General features: G+C 44.1%; 1 protein-coding gene across 1 annotated transcript in view; it reads left to right on the forward strand.

Annotated features, from left to right (window-relative positions):
- Nucleotides 1–21072, forward strand: part of LOC126092662 (nuclear receptor subfamily 2 group F member 6-like) — a 217890-nt gene extending 196818 nt beyond the window's left edge. Inside the window, exons 10-11 of the mRNA XM_049908384.1 lie at nucleotides 322–447; nucleotides 20763–21072. Coding sequence (XP_049764341.1) covers nucleotides 322–447; nucleotides 20763–21019 — 383 coding nt within the window. The 3' untranslated portion in view covers nucleotides 21020–21072. The remainder of the gene's footprint in view (nucleotides 1–321; nucleotides 448–20762) is intronic.
- The last annotated feature ends 1365 nt before the right edge of the window (nucleotides 21073–22437 follow it).

Consider the following 22437-nt stretch of genomic DNA (forward strand, 5'->3'; position numbering starts at 1 on the left):
GTGAATGCTCTGAAAAGCTGATCATTTGCATATCACAGCATCTTCTTCCTGTCGGTTAAATTTCGCATCTGTAGCACGTCATCTTCGTGGTGTAGCAATTTTAATGGCCAGTAGTGTATGTAGACAACTTACAGGCTGGAGTGTATATTAGTTGATGAAAGAAGCAACAGTCAGTACGCTATAGTGTTTGAGTTTTCGTTAAATCCTTAGAACAGGTCGAAACTTATTAGTGGAGGAACTACCGGCCAAGGACAATGTCTGTGAGTGGGAGTTGTAGCTCTGCTGACGATGTCGGTGTTTCCGCAGTGACGCTGTCGTCAGCGCCGCGGCGGCAGTCGCTGGAAGCAGAAGCGTGCCGCCTGCGAGAGACGCTCTCCCGCTGCGCGCAGCTGCGGGTCGACCACACGGAATACGCCTGCCTCAAGGCGCTCGTGCTCTTCAAGCCAGGTCAGTTGGCACGCGTGCGCCCAGCATTCCGCTGTCCATCTTGGTCCCTGCACTCTTGTCCCATCACTTCTCACTTGACTTGACCTCATAAACTTCGACTAACTAGTTGTAATAAATCCATTAATAAAATTACTCGTTGAGTACCCAGCGTTTCCAGGATATGTATTTACTCCTATCTTCTATTAGTCCATCTCATCCTTCCTCCTCCTTCCTCTTTGCTCTGTCCACGTTCTTCATCCTTCACTCTCTCTCCATTTCCTCATGCCCCTACCTCTGTCCATCTGCTCCTCTCCCCTCTCTCTTACCATCTGCACCTCCCCACTGTCCATGTCCTCCCTCTCCGCCTCCGGTAGCTGAGTGGTCAGCGCGACGGACTGTCAATCCTAAGGGCCCGGGTTCGATTCCCGGCTGGGTCGGAGATTTTCTCCGCTCTGGGACTGGGTGTTGTGTTGTCCTAATCATCATCATTTCATCCCCATCGACGTGCAAGTCGCTGAAGTGGCGTCAAATCAAACGACTTGCACCAGGAGAGCGGTCTACCTGACGGGAGGCCCTCTCACACGCCATTATTATATCTCCTCCCTCCCTCCCAGGTTTCCTGGGTATATATGTATTTCAATCTTTTATTACCCCACCTCTTCCTTACCATCTCTCTCTGTCAATCTCCTTCTCACTCCACCTGAGTCCATCTCCATTCCCCCCCCCCCTCTGTTTCACTGTTTCCTTCTCCCCCTCTTACCTGTCCAACTCCCCCTTTCTCTGTCCATCTCCTACTCCTCTCTTGCTAGTCCGCAGCTCGTGGTCACGTGGTCGCGTTCTCGCGTCCCGAGCACGAGGTCCCAGGTTTGATTCCCGGTGAAGTCAGGGATTTTCACCTGCCTCGAGATGACTGGGTGTTTGTGTTGTCCTAATCACTTCATCATCATTCATTACAGCGGCGAGATTGGACTGAGCAAAGGTCGGGATTTTGTACGGGTGCTGATAACCGCACAGCTGAGTGGCCCACAAACGAATCATCATTATCATCATCATCATCATCATCATCGTCACCCTCTTTCGCTGTCAATCTCCTCCTCCTCTCTCACTGTCAATATCTTCCTCCTCTCTCGCTGCCAATATCTTCCTCCTTTCTCTCTCTGTCCATCGCCTCCTCTTTTCTTTCTTTGTCCATCTCCTCTACCCCGCCTCCCCCCTCTCGTTGTCCATCTCCTCCAGTTCCCTTTCTCTGTCCATTACCTCCTCCGCTCTCTCTGTCCAGGTCCTCCTCTCCCTCCTATCTGACCATCTCCTTCTATTTCTTTTCTCTGTCCATTTCCTACTCCCCCTCTCTTTCCATCTTCTCTTATTTACTTTATCTGTCCAAATATTTCTCTCCCCTCTTTTCTTCATCTGTCCTCTTCCCTTTCTGTGCATTCCCCTCCCCTTCTATTTGTCTATCTCCTCCTCTCACCTCTCTCTCTCAACGCTATCACCATCACAACAAGATGTTGCTGGTTCTTAACCTCCCACCCCCCCCCCCCTCCCCTTATTCCTTTCCAGATTGTAAGCAAGATGTGTACCAAGTTTGTTTGAAATAAATCCAGGGGCTTAGGGAGATTTTTTACACTTGGCCTTACCTGCATACTCACATGTCACATCTATTTAACCTCTATTTCTAGCGAATTTCGTCCTGCAGTCTCGCTTTCATGCAGCTCAATATTTGTGATGCCATATCTCCCAAACTATGTGTCGTACAATGATATATTTTGCAGGTACATCCAGTGATATATGTGGCTACTGTATGTAAAGTGTGCTGTGAAAAGAATTAGTGGCAAAGAAGTAATAAATTAAAACGTCATGCATGATAAGGCAGTTTTTCACGCATCTCAGTGTTTATGACATCATATTCCCTGAGAAATGTATCAACAATGACGTATTTTTGCAAGTACATTCAGTGGTATATATGAATACAGCCTGCAAAATGTGTTCCAAATGGAGTTAATTGTGAAGAAATAATAGACTAAAAGGATACGCGTGATGCCAACAGCGTTACTGCATGAACAGCGAAAATGTATTAAGTGGTAAACTTTTCCCCTTCATCATTTTACAGGGGTTGTTAGTGAGAGAAAATCTCATAAGTTTTTGAATTATGTGTAAAGTTGATTGCAAATCACTAAGTCTCTTATTCTGAAATTCTGGATAAATATAGTTCGGCTAATTGCATGTCGTGAGATACCCTTCTTTTTCACCCCCACTCCCACCATCTTTGAGAGGTTCTTATCCCATAATTGGAGCAGTAGGTGTTCTTATCCCATATTGATTCTTTCCAGACAGTAAGTGATGTTTGCACCAAGTATGGGTGAAATCGATTTAGCGGTTTAGGAAGAGATGTGGAACTGATCAAAAGTATCCGAACAACCTCAAAAACATTCGTTTATCATATTAGGTGCATTGTACTGCCACATACAGCCAGGTACTCCATATTAGCGACCTCAGTAGTAATCGGGAGAGAGCAGAATGGGGCGCTCCGCGGAACTCACGGACTTCGAACGTGGTCAGGTGATTGGGTGTCACTTGTGTCATACGTGTGTACGCGAGACTTCCACACTTCTAAACATCCCTATGTCCTCTGTTTCCGATGTGATAATGAAGTGGAAACGTGAAGGGACACGTACAGCACAAAAGCGTGCAAGCCGACCTCGTCTGTTGACTGGCAGAGACCGCCGACAGTTGAAGAGGGTCGCAATGTAGGCAGACATCTATCAGGACCATCACACAGGAATTCCAGACCGCATCAGGATCCACCGGAAGTACTATGACAGTTAGGCGGGAGGTGAGGAAACTTGGATTTCATGGTTGAACGGCTGCTCATAAGCCACACATCACGCCGGTAAATGCCAAACGACGCCTCGCTTGGTGTAAGGAGCGTAAACATTGGACGATTGAACAGTGGAAAAATGTTGTGTGGAGTGACGAATCACGGCACACAATGTGGCGATCCGATGGCAAGGTGTGGGTATGGCGAATCCCCGGTGAACGTCATCTGCCAGCGTGTGTAGTGCCAACAGTAAAATTTGGAGGCGGTGGTGTTATGATGTGATCGTGGTTTTCATGGGGGGGGGGGGCACTTGCACCCCTTTTTGTTTTGCATGACACTGTCACAGCACAGGCCTACACTGATGTATTAAGCACCTCCTAGCTTCCCACGGTTGAAGAGCAATTCGAGGACGGCGATTGCGTCTTTCAACACGATAGAGCATCTGTTCATGCCGCACGGCCTGTGGCAGAGTGGTTACACGACAATAACGTCCCTGTAATGGACTGGCTTGCACAGAGACCTGACCCGGATCCTATAGAACACCTTGGGGATGTTTTGGAACGCCGATTTCGTCCCGGGCCTCACCGACCGACATCGATACCTCTCCTCAGAGCAGCACTCCGTGAAGAACGGGCTGCCATTCCCCAAGAAACCTTCCAGCACCTGATTGAACGTAAGCCTGCGAGAGTGGAAGCTGTAATCACGGCTAAGGGTGGGCCAACACCATACTGAATTCCAGCGTTACCGATGGAGGGCGCCACGAACTGAAGTCATTTTCAGCCAGGTGTCCAGATACTTCTGATCACATAGTGTACGTACACACGTCCACTCTTATAATATGTATGTATTCATTTTATAAATTAAAATGCCCTTCACGTACTGCAGTATAATATCTATGTACGTACCAGATCTGTTTCATCTTCTACAGTAAAAGCGTCTTCAGTGGTTTTTGTCTGTAGTACTGTTGGTTTATTTCTACTTATACTTATAGATTCGAAACATAACTTTTGCACAAACTAAATATTACTTAACAGTTATCCATCTGTCCTAGCAAAATCTACTTTTCCTCTCATCTGGTCGGAGGATAGAGTGCGCATATTCACGCCTAGATTTTTCGACAAAATACGTCTGGAACGTAACTAAATTTTATATTGCTGCAAGGAAAACGGCGTTTGAAAAAATAAAAGAAAAATTTATACTCTCAATGTGGAAAATGGTCAGAGAAAAAACTTATTTTAGAAAAATTAGTTCGGTATGGCGTTTCCGTGAAGCATAACGAAGTTCACTTCGTCGCCAGCCATTCTTGAGATACGAAGTTCACTTCGACGCCTCCTATTCTTGAGATACACCCTGAAGTTCCGCTGGTGACTGCTTATTTTCGCCCACATCGTCGTCTACTTAAAAGGTTTCGAGTGAGTACCAGGATGTTTTCATGAACAAAATAACGATTATTTTAGTCCCCGTCTTTGCTCGATTGACAATGGAAGTCCGGCAATTGTGGGACAAATATTTTGATGAAATATCACACAGACGTTCGCCCGCTTCTCGTGGTCGTGCGGTAGCGCTCTCGCTTCCCACGCCCGGGTTCCCGAGTTCGATTCCCGGCGGTGTCAGGGATTTTCTCTGCCTCGTGATGGCTGGGTGTTGTGTGCTGTCCTTAGGTTAGTTAGGTTTAAGTAGTTCTAAGTTCTAGGGGACTGATGACCATAGATGTTAAGTCCCATAGTGCTCAGAGCCACACAGACGTTCGTCGTTAAAAATAAATCTACACCTGTTTCGCGTTTCCAGTCGACAGTCTACACTTTTCGAGAAAATTACACTAACTTTAATCGTAGGAACTATAATAATTTCACAGTTGGGGCCGGTGAGCGAGTGGCGAACGCATCATGCTCTGCATCTGGGGACTTGTGTCCAAGTCCGCCTCCAGAATTTTGACGAAAATTATTGCACCTACGTAAAATTTACGTTTCCTCAAAACAAACGACATTTCAGCATTTCGAATAGCACATGTCAATAAAAATATTTTTGGTTACTTTTTGTTAAGTAATCGCTTAGTGATATTGGGTTTTGGGTAGTGATTCCATATCTGACCCCTGTTGTTTTCTCTTATGTGCTGTTTTGTCACTGTGTGACCACGTTATGAAGTAAGGAAATTAGCAATACAGATGGAACTAGAAAGAAAAGGAATTTAATTTTTCTACACAGGGTCTTTCATGAGTAATTGTCAATATTCAGGGATATCACAGGGACGATCATTCGAAGCATAAAAGTCTAGTAAAAAGTATAGTGAAAATGGGCTCTAAAATGCGCACCTTAAGACCTATGAGTACCGGTTTAGTAGAAGAAACGTGTTTCACAGCAGTGAAGATGAGCAAGTGCTCATAGCTCTTAAGGTATGCGAATTGGAGCCGACGTTAAGGGGCTCCGGAAAGGCTCAAAATCATGAAAAGTTCAATTTTTACTTTTTTGCGTTTTCTGAATCTGCAGACTATTACCTTTTAATAGATATATAATTTATTCAATTCCGAAGACTACAACTATTTTTAAATTTTTTTTGAAATGTGTTCTACATGGGCGTGGCCCACTGTGGCGCTGTTAAACTGCTGTCAAATGGTGTTATTATTAACGTCCGTGTTCATCAGGTACATTTTAGTGATGTGAGATAAAGTATGTGTTGTGGCTAACCTGTGATGGTTCAATATATATCGCTGGTGTGATTGTCGATTGTTTCATGTTTATTTACTCTGTCGTTATCTCGAAACTATTCGTAATTAATTCTGTTTCTTGAGTCCCTGTTTTGTTGAAGTATAATAATGAGTAAAAGTAAAGTTGCTGTTGCGACTTTCAATGATGGCAACATTGTAAGGTGCAAGGTATTTAGAAATATGGGAATGAAGATAGGTTCTAACATGGTACGAACGATGCTTGCTTTAGACAAGGAACGCCTTCGGGCTGCAGACAGGGCTGTAAAGAGTCTAGAAATACAAGCAAGAGTAAACAGGAGGAGGAACAAGAGGAAGCTGGAGGAGGAGTTTGCAGAGGATGAAGATAATCCATCCTATGGACCTGGAATGCACTAAAAAGTTAATCCAATCTTTGTCGCTCGATTCCCAAAACTTTTATTTTCTCATACTAATTACATGTTTTCTAAGGATCTTCCAAACATATTTGTTTCAAACTTTCAGTAAATGTTACACAGTACCTTCTGCATAATTTAACACAGCCTTTTTCCAAAAAACTGTATATTTTTGAATATATAAATAAAAAATTGCAAAAAAATGTGAATTTTCATTACAATTGAAAAAAAATCATCTTTAATAATTGAACTAAAATTTTTGTAAAATCCCTGTGTTAAGTTGTAGCCCATATTCCAATAAATAATCTGTAAAAAGTTCAACTTCCTACCTCAAATACTTTGTGAGGAAAGATGTAATTTATAAGCGTTATTTTAACATTGCAAGTATAGGGCGTTCCGGAGCCCCTTAACTGGGCTTTTCTTTTTCGTGTTTTGGCCCTCACAATCACCTCTCAAAATATGGCAAGTAAAGAGCTTGCAGTAGATGAGATTTGTTTCACAGTATCGAACATGAAAAAGTGCTCATAGCTCTTAAAGGACGAATTTTAGACGCCATGTTTACTAGACATTTTTGCTTCGAATGATCGTTCCTGTCACATCCCCGAATACTAACCATTCCTCCTAGGACTCCACGTGACCAAAGATTTTATTGAAGTATATACAAGAAATTACCTTTCCCGTGACTGCCTGTTAAAAAAAAATAAAATCCTTTTTTTTTTTAATTTACGACTCGTTTTAGATGCTTTACTCCGTCAGGTGGCAGTTCCAGCGTTTAGCTCAGGTGCGTCGCTCTGGTATCGAAATATCTGCAGTCCTGAGCGTCTTCGACACATAGGGAACAGTGCATGTGTTAAATTCAAATGCAGTGGTCTCGCGGAAAGCACACTACGAAAATGATTAGGACTACAGATATTCCGACATCTTTGTTTTGCAAGATCAATACACCTGTGTTAAACACACGAACTATCACCTGATGATGCAGCAAAGCCACTGAAACACCTCTTTATTGCATAGGAATTATGTGTCCATTGGTTTACATTTCCTTTCTCTATTCTCCTTGAAGCATCTGATATAACTTTTCCGTCGTTGAACTACCTGTTGTTCGTCTCAGTGAAGCGATCGGCAGTAGGCTCCGATTACAACCGTATTCCAGTGGTCCTGCTACCGGCTTTACAGCTCTCCATGTCTCGATTAAAGCGCTCTCCTTGTTTCTCAAAGACATCTATCAAATTTTCGGGGGAAAAAATGAAGAAGGCTGCTGAAGAAGTGAATCTTGAAGCTCATCAAACAGCTTAACTCTCACTAAGTAATTTTTTACTCAGTGTTGGAATGCAACATAATTTTTAGAATATCAGGATCAACGAACACACTTTCTTTTAATTCCGCTTTTGATAATAATAAATAAGAACAGCCAAAGGCTTTGTCATAGTAGTTACGATGTATACCAAGTGCAACAACTGCCACCGAAATTTCAGTTTCAAATTATAAATCGCTGAAATGTTCATTTTTGTAATATTAACTGTTAATTGTTCAAAAATGGTGTGAGATATTATGGCTTTTTTGTTAGCATATTAGGATTTAGCACAGTAAAATCCACTTTTGCTACGATGCATAGTCAAGATAAAACAAACAAGTTTCTTCTTCTTCGGCCTTTGTAATTTTAGTCACTTGTTGTTGAAGAGTTGCCACTGTGTGTTGTCACTCATTTAGTGCATACGCTGCAGCAAAGTTTTCAGTGTCTGAAGTTTTTGCGGCAAATTACAACTGAACTTTCGGCTCCAGTTAAGCTCCGAATGGGATGTGGTGTTAGTAAAAGTACGTTAGGAGCACTCTGACGTGAAAGCGGAGGAGGCAGCAAGTGAATAGACAGACAGCACCAGGACTCGACCCCCGGATCCCCCACCAAATAAACCACCTTCCCCACCCCCCTTCTGGCCGAGCGGTTAAAGGCGCTACAGTCTGGAACCGCACGACCGCTACGGTCGCAAGTTCGAATCCTGCCTCGGGCATGGATGTGTGTGATGTCCTTAGGTTAGTTAGGTTTAAGTAGTTCTAAGTTCTAGGGGACTTATGACCACAGCAGTTGAGTCCCATAGTGCTCAGAGCCATTTGACCCGTTTGAAGACAACGAAGTCAAAACAGTGGTGATGCAGTGGTTAAGTCAGGCGGCAGACTTCTATGAGGAAGTTATTCAAAAACTGGTACAACGTTATGACAAGTGCCTCGATATTGACGAACATTGTGTAGAAAAGTAGATTAAGGTACAGACTTTCATGTAAAAATAAAATTATTGAGATATCTTAGCACGTCTTTTTTTTTTAATTTCAAAATGGTACTCACTTAAAAAACACGCCTTGTATGTACTCTGTGAGGATAATGACACAGTCGTCCTAGCAGCTGAAAAAGGTAGTGAGGAGGTGATGTTACGATCATAAGGTTGAAATGCTACTATTGGATCCCGCATGCAAGCAAATGCAGAAGGATCCTACACCAGCAGTAACATGGAAGACCATTTCACTCTTCAGCAGCTCTTGACTGGTCAAATATAATGTCAGTATTCTATATCTCAGAGCACTGGCACCGCCACAGTTTTATGGCCTCCCGAAAATACAAAAAGAGGGAGTTCCACCAAGTCCGATAGTGAACACTATAAATTCACCAATAAATGGCGTAGCCAAACACCTGGTACAGTTACTAAAACTGCTGGTGGGTCACTGTACACTCCACAGAGTTTCTGAAAGCGATTCAGGAGATACATCTCGACAAGAGTGATCTTCTAGTCACTTTCGACGTCACGCCTCTCTTCACACAGGCACCGCATGGTATTACTAGAGAGTCATTTCGACAGTGACACAGAACATTTTCGACACGAGGGCCAACCACCAATTTACAGTGAGGTGGAAAGTTCTGTGAAGGGATAGACGAAGTTGCAGTGGGATCCTCTCTTGCACCAGGCGTCGCTAATCTACACAGAGTGATTCCGCGATGTTATTACAAAATTTCACGGATGGCGGAGAAGGGTAAAATGTATGGATCTGACGTAAGGGACCCTGCTCCCGAAACGACCGAGTCGAAAATTATAACCGAAAATCGTTCTCATACCGCTGACAGTGGACCTCTTCTATTGCAAGCTCTTTGATTTCCATATTTTTAGATATGGTAATATGAACCACAACAAGAAAAATGTACACTAAACGTAGGCACTGAATTGCATACTTAGAGAACTCTAGTCCGTCTTTGCTACTGTGAAACGCCCATAGCTCTTGAGGTATGCACTTTAGAGCCCATGTTTACTGTGGTGGTTAGAGTTTAACGTCCCGTCGACAACGAGGTCATTAGAGACGGAGCGCAAGCTCGGGTTAGAGAAGGATTGGGAAGGAAATCGGCCGTGCCCTTTCAAAGGAACCATCCCGGCATTTGCCTGAAATGATTTAGGGAAATCACCCATGTTTACTGTACATTTTTTCTTGTTTTGTTCCATACTACCTCCTCCAAAATTATGGAAAGCGAAGAGTTTGCAGTAGAAGAGATCCACTGCCAGAGATATCAGAACGATTTTCGTTTATAACTTTCGACTCGGTATTTTCCGGTCCAGGGACTCTTACCTCAGACCAGTACATTTACACCTCTCCATCATCCCTGAAAGTTTGTAACACCACCACGGAATCCCTCTGTATATGGAATACGTCGAGGAAACAGTTCTCGAAACTGCTTACCTGATACCAGAAGCAATCTATAGGTCTGAGGATAAACGTATTCATAGTTTATTACGAAATTTTATTTGCAGATGCAAATTTAAATTGATTTCAGCTGTGCAATTTATTGGTGACACTTGAAATTTTTTGCCGGACGAGGACTCTAACTCTGATTTCCGGGGTATCGCTGGCGGTCGCCTTTGCTGTTTCGGCTATCCGTGCACGCCTCTCGGGCCGACTCAAACCTCCACGTGTCAGAGTTGTCCATATATTCCAATGCTCGCACACACATTATATACTGAACTAAACTAAACTCCTCCCGAACAGGCGATGAAGGCCCGACAGTACGGCCTGATCACCGTGTAATCCGCGGTCTACAAGCGTCAATGGATGCGGATACGGAGGGTCATGTGGTCACCACACCGCTCTCCCGGCCGTATGTCAGTTTACGAGACCGGAGCCGCTACTTCCCAAACAAGTAGCTTCTCAGTTTGCCTCACAAGGGCTAAGTGCATCCCGTTTGTCAACAGCGCTCGGTAGACTGGATGGCCACCATCCAAGACAGCGCTTTACTTCGGTGATCTGACAGGAACCGGCACACGCATTATATGATTGCCGCAGTGGGGAGGAACATTCATTGTGATCATCGTCTGGCAAAAATTTTCGTGTGTCACCCGTAAATAGTACAGCTAAAGTCAATTTAGATTCGCAGTTTGCGAATAAAATTTTCTATTTTTAAAGAGAAGCTCTGGATCATCAAATAGTGTCTGTTCCTTCACATACATGCATACATGTCTGAAGGAACACTGTATAATGTGAATTACAAACACGGACATTATACAATAAAAATAATGTTCGTAGTTTGGTCGCATGATGAGGAAAACTTACAGGAACTCCAGTGCCCCGTAACAGCATACCCGATACCGTCAGGTTCAGCACGGAAGCGGAAGAGAATAATGTCTCCCATTCTTAAATACTCTGATAACGAAGAACCCTGACGGTATGGTGGGATACTCAGTCTACAGGAAAAAGGCGCACACGGAGTTGTACGTAAATGCCAATAGTTACCACGATCTAGCGCAACAAAAGTATGTGTTCACCTACCGAATTATGGTGTCTGCGTAAAACCTTTCGCAAGAACTGTTATTCAGACATACAAATATGATGCGCTCTTCAGCCAGGCTGGAAGAAGAAAGAGGAGAATCCAGAAGCAGAAATCAAGCACCTGGCGTTCCTTTCACACGCTAATCCACCCACAGCAAAGTTGTCTTTTTTTTTTTTTTTTGTCGAGCCAAAACAAAAACCATTTGCTGCTCAACGTTAACCTCGATAACACGCTTGGGTATGTCAAAGAACAACTGGGGCTATGGGCACCTGGCATCTACACTATCATTTGTGAGTGTGGGAGACTGTACATCGGTCAGATGCAGCGATGAATCTTTCAGCGCTGTTCAGAACATGTGAGGAGTGTTCACCTCGGCCAAACCAACAAGTCTCCAGTCGAGGAGCACAGCGTCAACGAACGTTACATGTTTGTACAAAGTTGCTACGGGTTCTAGGATTCAACCATCAAAGAGGCAGTGGAAATACGAGCATATGGCGATCTTGTCATCGGGTACATTTGTTTCCAACTGAGCTCTGCTTGGGATGTGTTACTGGTAAACGTCAGTGGCAAAGGTAGCAGATAGGATAGACAGGGAACACCAGGACTCAGTGCCCGTACGTCCGTTCACCCCATAGCTCCCCCACCCCCGCCCACACACATTCGGTCGCTCCATAACGTCTTCCGGTGACACGTGACTGGCCTACCCATTGAACCCTCGGCAGAGGAGTCTGCACGGTCCAGCAGCTTTGAAGGAACGAACTGGATATGAACCTGATACTTTGCCTGAGCCTGAAAATGACGAATAGGAAACTCGTCGAAACGTTACAACAACACGACATGAGTCAGCAGAAAACCCAAGATGATTTCATCCACGTGTTCTGTGTCTCATGACTTCTTCGTCGGCGCGCCATTAAACCTTAATCTTCCTTCTATGTCCAACATCGTCCTTCATTCAGAAATAGAACTAGGCGTCCTGCAACTCCCTGGTATGACTGTACAACATGTCAAAATGGGGATATGAGGGCTACCTTTGTGCGATCGTGGGCTACTAAGGAACCATTCTGTCAGAGAGCTTGAGTGTGGTTGTAGGAGGTTTACCAGATTTATTTAGATGAATTTTGGTTTTGTGTTATACTTTACATCAACAATCCTAAACAAATCTGAATTTCTGTAAGAAAACAAAAAGTTGTACATAATGTGAAAGAAATACTTTCTTGAAATTTCGGGAGGAAGGGTAGCTGGTTTCTCACAACAAAAGAAGAAAAAAAGTCATGTAAACATATATCCGAAAATAATTCATTTTTGGGTTAGTAACAAAAGAACATTTTTCAAAATGTGAAGTCAGAAACTGAAAGCAAATTTCCAAAACCTTCTGAGCTTGCCTTCAGATTATGGGCAGATTATGGGCAGTCGCATGCTTCGAAACACACCTCAGTTGTGTCGAATGGTCTTAGAGGCTTCCACGGCACTTTGATGAAACGTTTCTGCTTTAAAATGTGCGCTGCGTGAAACAAGTGACATATCTGGCTCCATACAGAACATTATGAAGGAGTGAGGTCGGCGAAAAGTACTGACCATGGAACTGGTTCTCCCTTTCTTATCCATCTGTCATCAAAAAAATCATACAGTGCATCGTGCACAACATGACTGAAATGTGCTGGAGCCCCATTTTGCCACTTAACTGGCGCCCATGTGTAGCCTCAATTGCACCGTGAGGAATTTTCATTTGCTTACAAAACTGACTGTGAAAAAGTGCATTCCATCTCTTCCAATTGTTACCTCATTTGCAAACAAGAATGAAGATACAAACACAAAATTAGCAATGTGAGCAATAAATTATAGCAAAATTTCTCTCGTGTTCAGGGAATGGCAGCCGAAAGACCCTGCACAAGTTAAAAGCCATCGGTTACATGAAAATTCTGTGAAGAAGCCTCCATGTTGTAATATCGGATGTACTGCATGTTGTGTCAAGCGCTTATACATAGATTTTCTTCAACGGAATGCAGAGCGCATTCTTTCTGGCAAGGCCTACAACCACTTGATATACCTGGATTCATCCGTTTTTGGTGCTATGGTTCCCCTCTCAATAATGTGGCGACATACCTTTCTTTCAGCAAAGGATGGCTGATTCGGCTGTCTTCTGCCTGGAGACGTATTTTTATACAGCCTGGGACCCTGAAATAATTACGCGGTCATACATAAAAATCATGTCCATCTGGACATTAAATAAATATTGAGCTACGGATAACTGGAATACTTACCAAGAATCGCACTACCGTTACACAAGCCTGACAGTCAAGAGAGATTAATCTACAATGTACACAAATGTCAAAAAAAAAAAAAAAATGGCTCTGAGCACTATGGGACTCAGCTGCTGAGGTTATTAGTCCCCTAGAACTTAGAACTAGTTAAACCTAACTAACCTAAGAACATCACAAACATCCATGCCCGAGGCAGGATTCGAACCTGCGACCGTAGCGGTCTTGCGGTTCCAGACTGCAGCGCCTTTAACCGCACGGCCACTTTGGCCGGCACAAATGTCAAATATAAAGGTGTTTCCGTTTCATCACATCAGACACAATGAGTGTTGTACTGGCGCCGTAAGGAGGTGCGAATAACGTGGATTATTTCGAGGTGTGTGACTGTCAGATACTTTAACCAGCACTAATTCACACGTCTAAGTTCGCACCTTCACAGTCTCTCTGTACAATTACCACTGTAACAGTCTAAGTTGATTGATACATTAACTCTCCTTTATTGAAAGAAAGGATGCACGGTGCAGCTCCGTGATAAAAAATCCAGTAGAATACAATCATAAATAATGTCGTCGTGTTTTCCGAAGTATGCAGGCTACGGTGTATCCAGGTATCATTTTCAGGGTGAAGCAATTTGGAAACTAAAAGAACTGCCTCCCTTTCCAGACGATACATTGTAAAAACTTTTACAATAAATGCATATATACTGTTGTCTGATACAAAGTTCGTCCACGCAGAATCACGGACAAGAACAGACAGATAGTTGAAGAGTAAAAAATTTGATATCGGCTGAACGCAACATTAGAATATATATATATATATATATATATATATATATATATATATATATATATATATATATATATATATATATATATATCCTTTCGTGTATATCTATTTCTTGCGCGGGCATGTTTATATTGCATCTTTGCCCCGAACATGTTCCGATATACTTATTAGATGACATATTCTTTATGTCTGAACCAAAATAAGATCTACCGCAGTGCACAATCAGACTTACTTGCGTCGGTATCATAAATAGATTTTGAGTACTGGTTATAACCTTTAGTTGCAGCATTTCACCTAGAAGGGATTGATCTTAAACTTTCATTTTCGGACATACATTGTCTTTCTTTCTTGTTTTGGTATAAAGACTATGCTTCCCGAAATTTTAAAAAATATTTCTTAATGAACGATGTAGATGGTATTAAAGTTCAATAAGATCTTTTATAAGTTAATTTCCTGCTCCCAAGTTTTGAGGACCAATCAATTGTAATTCATTGCTTGGTATTTGTACTGGTGGCTAATAGTATTATCTCACTTGTTCTAAATTGTTCTATTTCATTTTTATTATTCTATGCGTCCATCTAACAGCATTCTTACATGAATAAAAATATCCTTTGTGCGCGTGTGTTCTAACTTTCTTTGTCAGACTGTAAATTTTCGTGTGGCTCAGTGGCCAAGTCCTAGTCTTTTGACGGAACGCGACTTCACGACTTCTATGTCTCTAACGTACGCCAGTTACCCAAATGCGGAAAGGGGATCTATAGCTTAACGTGAAATCCGAACTGTGTGTCTTTACTGGCGACTCCTCAGGTCGTTAAAATCTTAACGCAATAAGACAAGTAGAGCCAACGGCCTCGTCGCTGTAGTAAAACCGGTTCTCGTCAAATAGCCGACGTTAAGCACTGTTGGGCTTGGCTAACACTTGGATGGGTTACCGTCGGGGCTGTTGGCAAGCGGTGTGCACTCAGCCCTTGTGAGGCTCATTGGGGAGCTACCTGATTGTGAAGCAGCGGCTCCGGTCACGGAAACTGACAACGGCAGGGAGAGCGGTGTGCTGACCACATGCTCCTCCATATCCACATCCAGTGACGCCTGAGGATTGAGAATGACTCGGCAGTCTGTCGGTACCGTTGGGCCTTCAAAGTCTGTTCGGGCGGAGTTTAATTTAAGACAAGAATTACATTTAGAAACTGTGTATAGTCTATGTCTTGAGGTAACTGATGGCGGAACTGCCCGGACGTTATTCATCCAGTATTTTACAATGCGGCTTCCAACACACTTTACGCATAATTTCAAACCTTTTCAGAACTTTTTCGCTGAAACCCTCCTCCCCCAACAAAATTATGAGTGTACAAAAGCTTGTCACATACTGCATTTTCGCCGTTGGTGCAGTAAAACTTAAGCATCAGACAGGACGTTTTAATTTACTATTTATTTACTACGGACGCTATTGTCAACGCAGTTTGCACACAGTACCCACATACACCACTGAATGCACCTACAAAATTATATCTTTGTACGATACATAGTAGGCACCGTAGTCAGTTGGATGCGCGGAAAAAGTAGCTTCTAATTACACTACTGGCCATTAAAATTGCTACACCAAGAAGAAATGCAGATGATAAACGGGTATTCATTGGGCAAATATATTATACTAGAACTGACATGTGATTACATTTTCGCGCAATTTGGGTGCATAGATCCTGAGAAATCAGTACCCAGAACAAACACCTCTGGCCGTTATAACGGCCTTGATACGCCTGGGCATTGAGTCAAACAGAGCTTGGATGGCGTGTACAGGTACAGCTGCCCATGAAGCTTCAACACGATACCACAGTTCATCAAAAGTAGTGACTGGTGTATTGTGACGAGCCAGTTGCTCGGCCGCCATTGACCAGACGTTTTCAGTTGGTGAGAGATCTGCAGAATGTGCTGGCCAGGGCAGCAGTCGAACTTTTTCTGTATCCAGAAAGGCCCGTACAGGACCTGCAACATGCGGTCGTGCATTATCCTGCTGAAATGTAGGGTTTGGCTCTGAGCACTATGCGACATAACTTCTGAGGTCATCAGTCGCCTAGAACTTAGAACTAATTAAACCTAACTAACCTAAGGACATCACACATACATGCCCGAAGCAGGATTCGAACCTGCGACCGTTGCGGTCGCTCGGTTCCAGACTGTAGCGCCTAGAACCGCACGGCCACTCCGGCCGCCGAAATGTAGGGTTTCGCAGGGATCGAATGAAGGGTAGAGCCACGGGTCATAACACATCTGAAATGTAACATCCACCGTTCAAAGTGCCGTCAATGCGAACAAGAGGTGACCGAGACGTGTAACCAATGGCACCCCATAACATCACGATGAATGATACATCAGTATGGCGATAACGAATACACGCTTCCAATGTGCGTTCACCGCGATGTCGCTAAACACGGGTGCGACCATCGTGATGCTGTAAACAGAACCTGGATTCATCCGAAAAAATTACGTTTTGCTATTCGTGCACCCAGGTTCGTCGTTGAGTACACGATCACAGGCGCTCCTGTCTGTGATGGAGCGTCAAGGGTAACAGCAGCCATGGTCTCCGAGCTGATAGTCCGTGCTGCTGCAAATGTCGTCGAACTGTTCGTGCAGATGGTTGCTGTCTTGCAAACGTCCTCATGTGTTGACTCAGGGATCGAGACGTGGCTACAGCCATGCGGATATGATGCCTGTCATCTCGACTGCTAGTGATACGAGGCCGTTGGGATCCAGCACGGCGTTCCGTATTACCCTCCTGAACCCACCGATTCCATATTCTGTTAACAGTCATTGGATCTCGACCAACGCGAGCAGCAATGTCGCGATACGATAAACCGCAATCGCGATAGTCTACAATCCGACCTTTATCAAAGTCGGAAACGTGATGGTACGCATTTCTCCTCCTTACATGAGGCATCGCAACAACATTTCACCAGGTCAACTGCTGTTTGTGTATGAGAAATCGGTTGGAAACTTTCCTCATGTCAGCACGTTGTAGGTGTCGCCACCGGCGCCAGCCATGTGTGAATGCTTTGAAAAGCTAATGATTTGCATATCACAGCATCTTCTTCCTGTCGGTTAAATTTCGCGTCTGTAGGACGTCTTCTTCGTGGTGTAGCAATTTTAATGGCCAGTAGTGTATCTGTCTGAACGTATCTGCAAAATTAGATCATTGTACGACACACAGTTTAGGAGATATTCGTGATAAACATTGAGACGGGTTAAAAACTTGCGTATACTTAGAATGGAGCGCAAGTTACCCGGCCTGCATTGAGGAGGTAAAAGTCATGGTACACTTCTTAATATCGTATCGGAGCTCCTTTCACCTGGCGTAGTGCAGCAATTCGACGTGGCATGGAGTCAACAAGTCGTTAGATGTCCCCTGCCGTATTGCCTCTATAACCGTCCATGACTGCAAAAAGTTGCCGATGCAGGAGTTTGCGCACGAACTGACCCCTCGATTATGTTCCATAAATGTTGAATGGGATTCATGTCAGGCGATTTGGGTGGCCAAATCATTCGCTAGAATTGTCCATAATGTTCTTCAAACAAATGGTGAACAATTTTGGCCCTGTGACATGGCACATTGTCATCCATACAAATTTCATTGTTATTTGTGAACATATTTTGGACAGGTGAAGAAAACTGCTGGTGAATCCTGTGGATGCCTTGGGCAGATGGAGGGAATATTTTGAAGAGTTGCTCAATGTAGGTGAAAATGAGATCAGTAATGTTTCTGATTTCGAGGTAGAATGGGATAGGAATGATGATGGAAATAGGATCACATTTGAGGAAGTGGAAAAAATGGTCAATAGATTGCAGTGCAATAAAGCGGCTGGGGTGGATGAAATTAAGTCGGAACTCATCAAATAAAGTGGAATGTCAGGTCTTAAATGGCTACACAGGATAATTGAAATGGCCTGGGAGTCGGGACAGGTTCCATCAGACTGGGCAAAAGCAGTAATCACACCAATCTTTAAACATGGAAACAGAAAAGATTGTAACAACTACAGAGGTATCTCTTTAATCAGCGTTGTGGGTAAAATCTTCTCAGGTATTGTTGAAAGGAAAGTGCGAGTATTAGTTGAGGACCAATTGGATGAAAATCAGTGTGGGTTTAGGCCTCTTAGAGGTTGTCAGGACCAGATCTTTAGCTTACGGCAAATAATGGAGAAGTGTTATGAGTGGAACAGGGAATTGTATCTATGCTTTATAGATCTAGAAAAGGCATATGACCGGGTTCCTAGGAGGAAGTTATTGTCTGTTCTACAAGATTATGGAATAGGAGGCAAACTTTTGCAAGCAATTAAAGGTCTTTACATGGATAGTCAGGCAGCAGTTAGAGTTGACGGTAAATTGAGTTCATGGTTCAAAGTAGTTTCAGGGGTAAGACAAGGCTGCAACCTGTCTCCACTGTTGTTCATATTATTTATGGATCATATGCTGAAAACAATAGACTGGCTGGGTGAGATTAAGATATGTAAACACAAAATAAGCAGTCTTGCATATGCGGATGACTTAGTTGTGATGGCAGATTCGATTGAAAGTTTGCAAAGTAATATTTCAGAGCTAGATCAGAAATGTAAGGACTATGGTATGAAGATTAGCATCTCCAAAACGAAAGTAATGTCAGTGGGAAAGAAATGTAAACGGATTGAGTGCCAAATAGGAGGAACAAAGTTAGAACAGGTGGACGGTTTCAAGTACTTAGGATGCATATTCTCACAGGATGGCAACATAGTGAAAGAACTGGAAGCGAGGTGTAGCAAAGCTAATGCAGTGAGCGCTCAGCTACGATCTACTCTCTTCTGCAAGAAGGAAGTCAGTACCAAGACTAAGTTATCTGTGCACCGTTCAATCTTTCGACCAACTTTGTTGTATGAGAGTGAAAGCTGGGTGGATTCAGGCTACCTTATCAACAAGGTTGAGGTTACGGATATGAAAGTAGCTAAGATGATTGCAGGTACTAGTAGATGGGAACAATGGCAGGAGAGTGTCCACAATGAGGAAATCAAAGAAAAACTGGGAATGAACTCTATAGATGTAGCAGTCAGGGCGAACAGGCTTAGATGGTGGGGTCATGTTACACGCATGGGAGAAGCAAGGTTACCCAAGAGACTAGTGGATTCTGCAATAGAGGGTAGGAGGAGTCGGGGCAGACCGAGGAGAAGGTACCTGGATTCGGTTAAGAATGATTTTGAAGTAATAGGTTTAGCATCAGAAGAGGCACCAATGTTAGCACTGAATAGGGTATCATGGAGGAACTGTATAAGGGGGCCTATGCTCCAGACTGAACGCTGAAAGGCATAATCAGTCTTAAATGATGATGATGATAATGATGATTTGTGAACATGAAGTCCATGAATGGAAGAAAACGGTCTCCGAGTAGCCGAACATTACCATTCCCAGTCAATGATTCCTTTGATTGGACAAGAGGACGCAGTCCATTCCATATAAACACAGCCCACACCATTATGGAGCCATCATCAGCTTGCACAGCGCCTTGTTGACAATTTGGGTCCATGGCTTCGTGTGGTCCGCGCCAACCTCGAAATCTACCGCCAGCTCTTACCAACTGAAATCGGGATTCATACGGCCAGCTCATGGTTTCCCAGTCGTCTAAGGTCCAACAAATATGGTCACAAGCCCAGGAGAGGCGTTGCAGGCGATGTCGTCCTGTCAGCAAAGGCAGTCGCGTCTGTCATCTGCTTCCACAGCCCATTAACGCCACATTTCGCCGCACGGTCCTAGCGAATACGTTCGTCGCACGTCCCACATTGGTTTCTGCGATTATTTCTTGCAGTGTTGCTTGTCTGTTAGCACTTACAACTCTACGGCAATGGCACCGATCTCGGTCAAGTGAAGGCCGTCGACGACTGCGTTGTCCGTCGTGAGAGGTAATGCCTGAAATCTGGTATTCTCCGCACACTCTTGACACTGTGGAACTTGGAATATTGAATTCCCTAACGATTTCCGAAATGGTATTTGTCACGGGTCCGGCTACAACTGCCATTCCACTTTCAAAGTCTGTTAATTCCCGTCGTGCGGCCATAATCACGTTGGAAACCATTTCACATGAATTATCTGAGGACAAATGAGAGCTCTGCCAATGTGTTGCCCCTTTATACCTCGGTACGCGATACTACTGCCATCTGTAATGTGCATATCGCTATCCAATGGCTTTTATCACTTCGGTGTATATTCAACCCGTGTTTCATAACGAGACCACTTAACAACTTACAAGAAACTTTAAGGATAATTTCAAACTTAATCTCAAATATTTAAGACGTTAATTCATTTGTAAAGTTGTTAGACGTTTGAAACTGTTTTACACATGGGAGTTTGATTCTTTAACGAATCGGGGGTCTACTGGTACCATATAAATGAAAATTACACAATTTTGCCCCTCCCTTAGGTAAGTTTCTATGCATGTGCATGGGAGATGGTATCCGCCAGTCTGTTTCGTGGGCACTGTCTCACACACTCCACAGCCGAGTGAAGACCACGTATCTGAAGTGCTCTAGTTAGACCCTCTTATCAGTACGAATCTGTTGCGAGAGTGACGGCGGTGTGCCCGCAGAGTGCCCCGGGCTGTCGGCGCGCGCGCACGTGCAGCTGCTGCAGGACCAGACGCTGGCCATGCTGCTCGACTACTGCGGGGGCGGCGCGGGTGGCGGCGGCCGCCGCTTCGGACGCCTGCTGCTGCTGCTGCCCGCCGCGCAGGCACCCACGCGGCACGCGCTCGAGGACCTCTTCTTCCGCAGGACCGTCGGTGACGTCAGTATCCGCGCCCTGCTCAGGGACATGCTGGACGAGACGCGCGCCGACCGCCACTAGCCTCGTGCTCTGCCACCTTGCAGAGGCAGCAGTTCAGGCGGATAAACTCAACCAGTTACTTCTCCTAGACGAACATCTGGGATGAGTGATGAGTGCGCAGTCTTATTTGACTGTGCACCAGTGTTCTAAGCCTATTTTTCTCATCCAGATGTTTCCTAAATGGCGTCTTGTGCGCCTTGCAATAGCTGCTGTGCAGTGGGATAAATTCACCAAGCTACACCGATCACTGACTATAGGTTCATTCTACTGTAAGAAAATCTGGACTGAGTGACCCGGCCACCATCTTATTTGTGCACCAGTTTTCTTAGTTTATTTCCATTATGATGGCTATAATGGTGGTGGTAGTGGTGGTGATGGTGACGATGATGAGGTAATGATCATGATATGGTGGTGTGGGCGCACAGAAGCTGTACTAAAATTTTATGAGACAAGTCTGTAAAAAGTTTTCAAAATAATTAAAATACATATTAACAACCATCAGTTGTATAGTGGAATGATCTACTTCTTCTTTATGTACGTCCCACGTCACGTAGGGTCGGCGTTGCTCTTCTGGATCCTTCTCCATAGTACTCTATCCATTGCCTCTTCCTTCTTCCATGCATTCTCCCTTAGGTCCCCAGATATCTTATCCTTCCACCCCATCTTCGGTCTTCCTCTCCTTCTCGCTTCTTCAATCTTTATATCTTCAACTCTGTTTTCGATATACTCTGCCCCTCTTCTCTGTAAGTGTCCGTACAACCTTAGTCTGCTCTCTTGTATCTTTTTCCCCATGGGTTCCACTTTCACAGCTCCTCTAACAAATTAATTTCTAATCCTGTCCTTCCTTGTTACCCCACACATCCACCTCAGCATCCTCATTTCCGCCACTTCCATCTTCCTTTCCTGGGCTACTGTGATTGGCCATGTCTCTGCCCCGTATATCATAGCAGGCCTTACCACCGACTTGTACACTTTCCCTTTCAACCCAGTGCTCACCTTCTTGTCACACAACACTCATTTTCCTCCAGTTGTTCCAACCGCAATTTATTCGGTGTTGTAGCTCGCTTTCCAGTCCTCCGTACCTCTGTATGTATGACCCCAGGTATTTAAATTTGCACACCGATTTCAGCTCATCATACTGGATCTTGCAAGACCTCATCTGCAGATCCTTCAGTGCTAAATATTCTGACTTTGTCCTACTAATTTTCATCCCTCTTTCTTCCAGTGCCTTCCTCCAATCCTCCAGCTTTTCCTCAAGTCTGTCGATGCTCTGCTCACAAAGAACCACATCATCCGCAAATGGAATGATGACAGTGAAAAGTCATGCTGGACTGGGACCCAAACCTGGGTTTCCTGCTTTACACGAGAGGTCGCCTTAATCGCCTTAGCTGTCCTGCACAACCCACAACCAGACCCAAACTTCCATATGTCATCGTCCC

This window comes from Schistocerca cancellata, chromosome 7 (assembly GCF_023864275.1).
Source record: "Schistocerca cancellata isolate TAMUIC-IGC-003103 chromosome 7, iqSchCanc2.1, whole genome shotgun sequence".
Classification (NCBI taxonomy): Eukaryota; Metazoa; Arthropoda; class Insecta; order Orthoptera; family Acrididae; genus Schistocerca; species Schistocerca cancellata.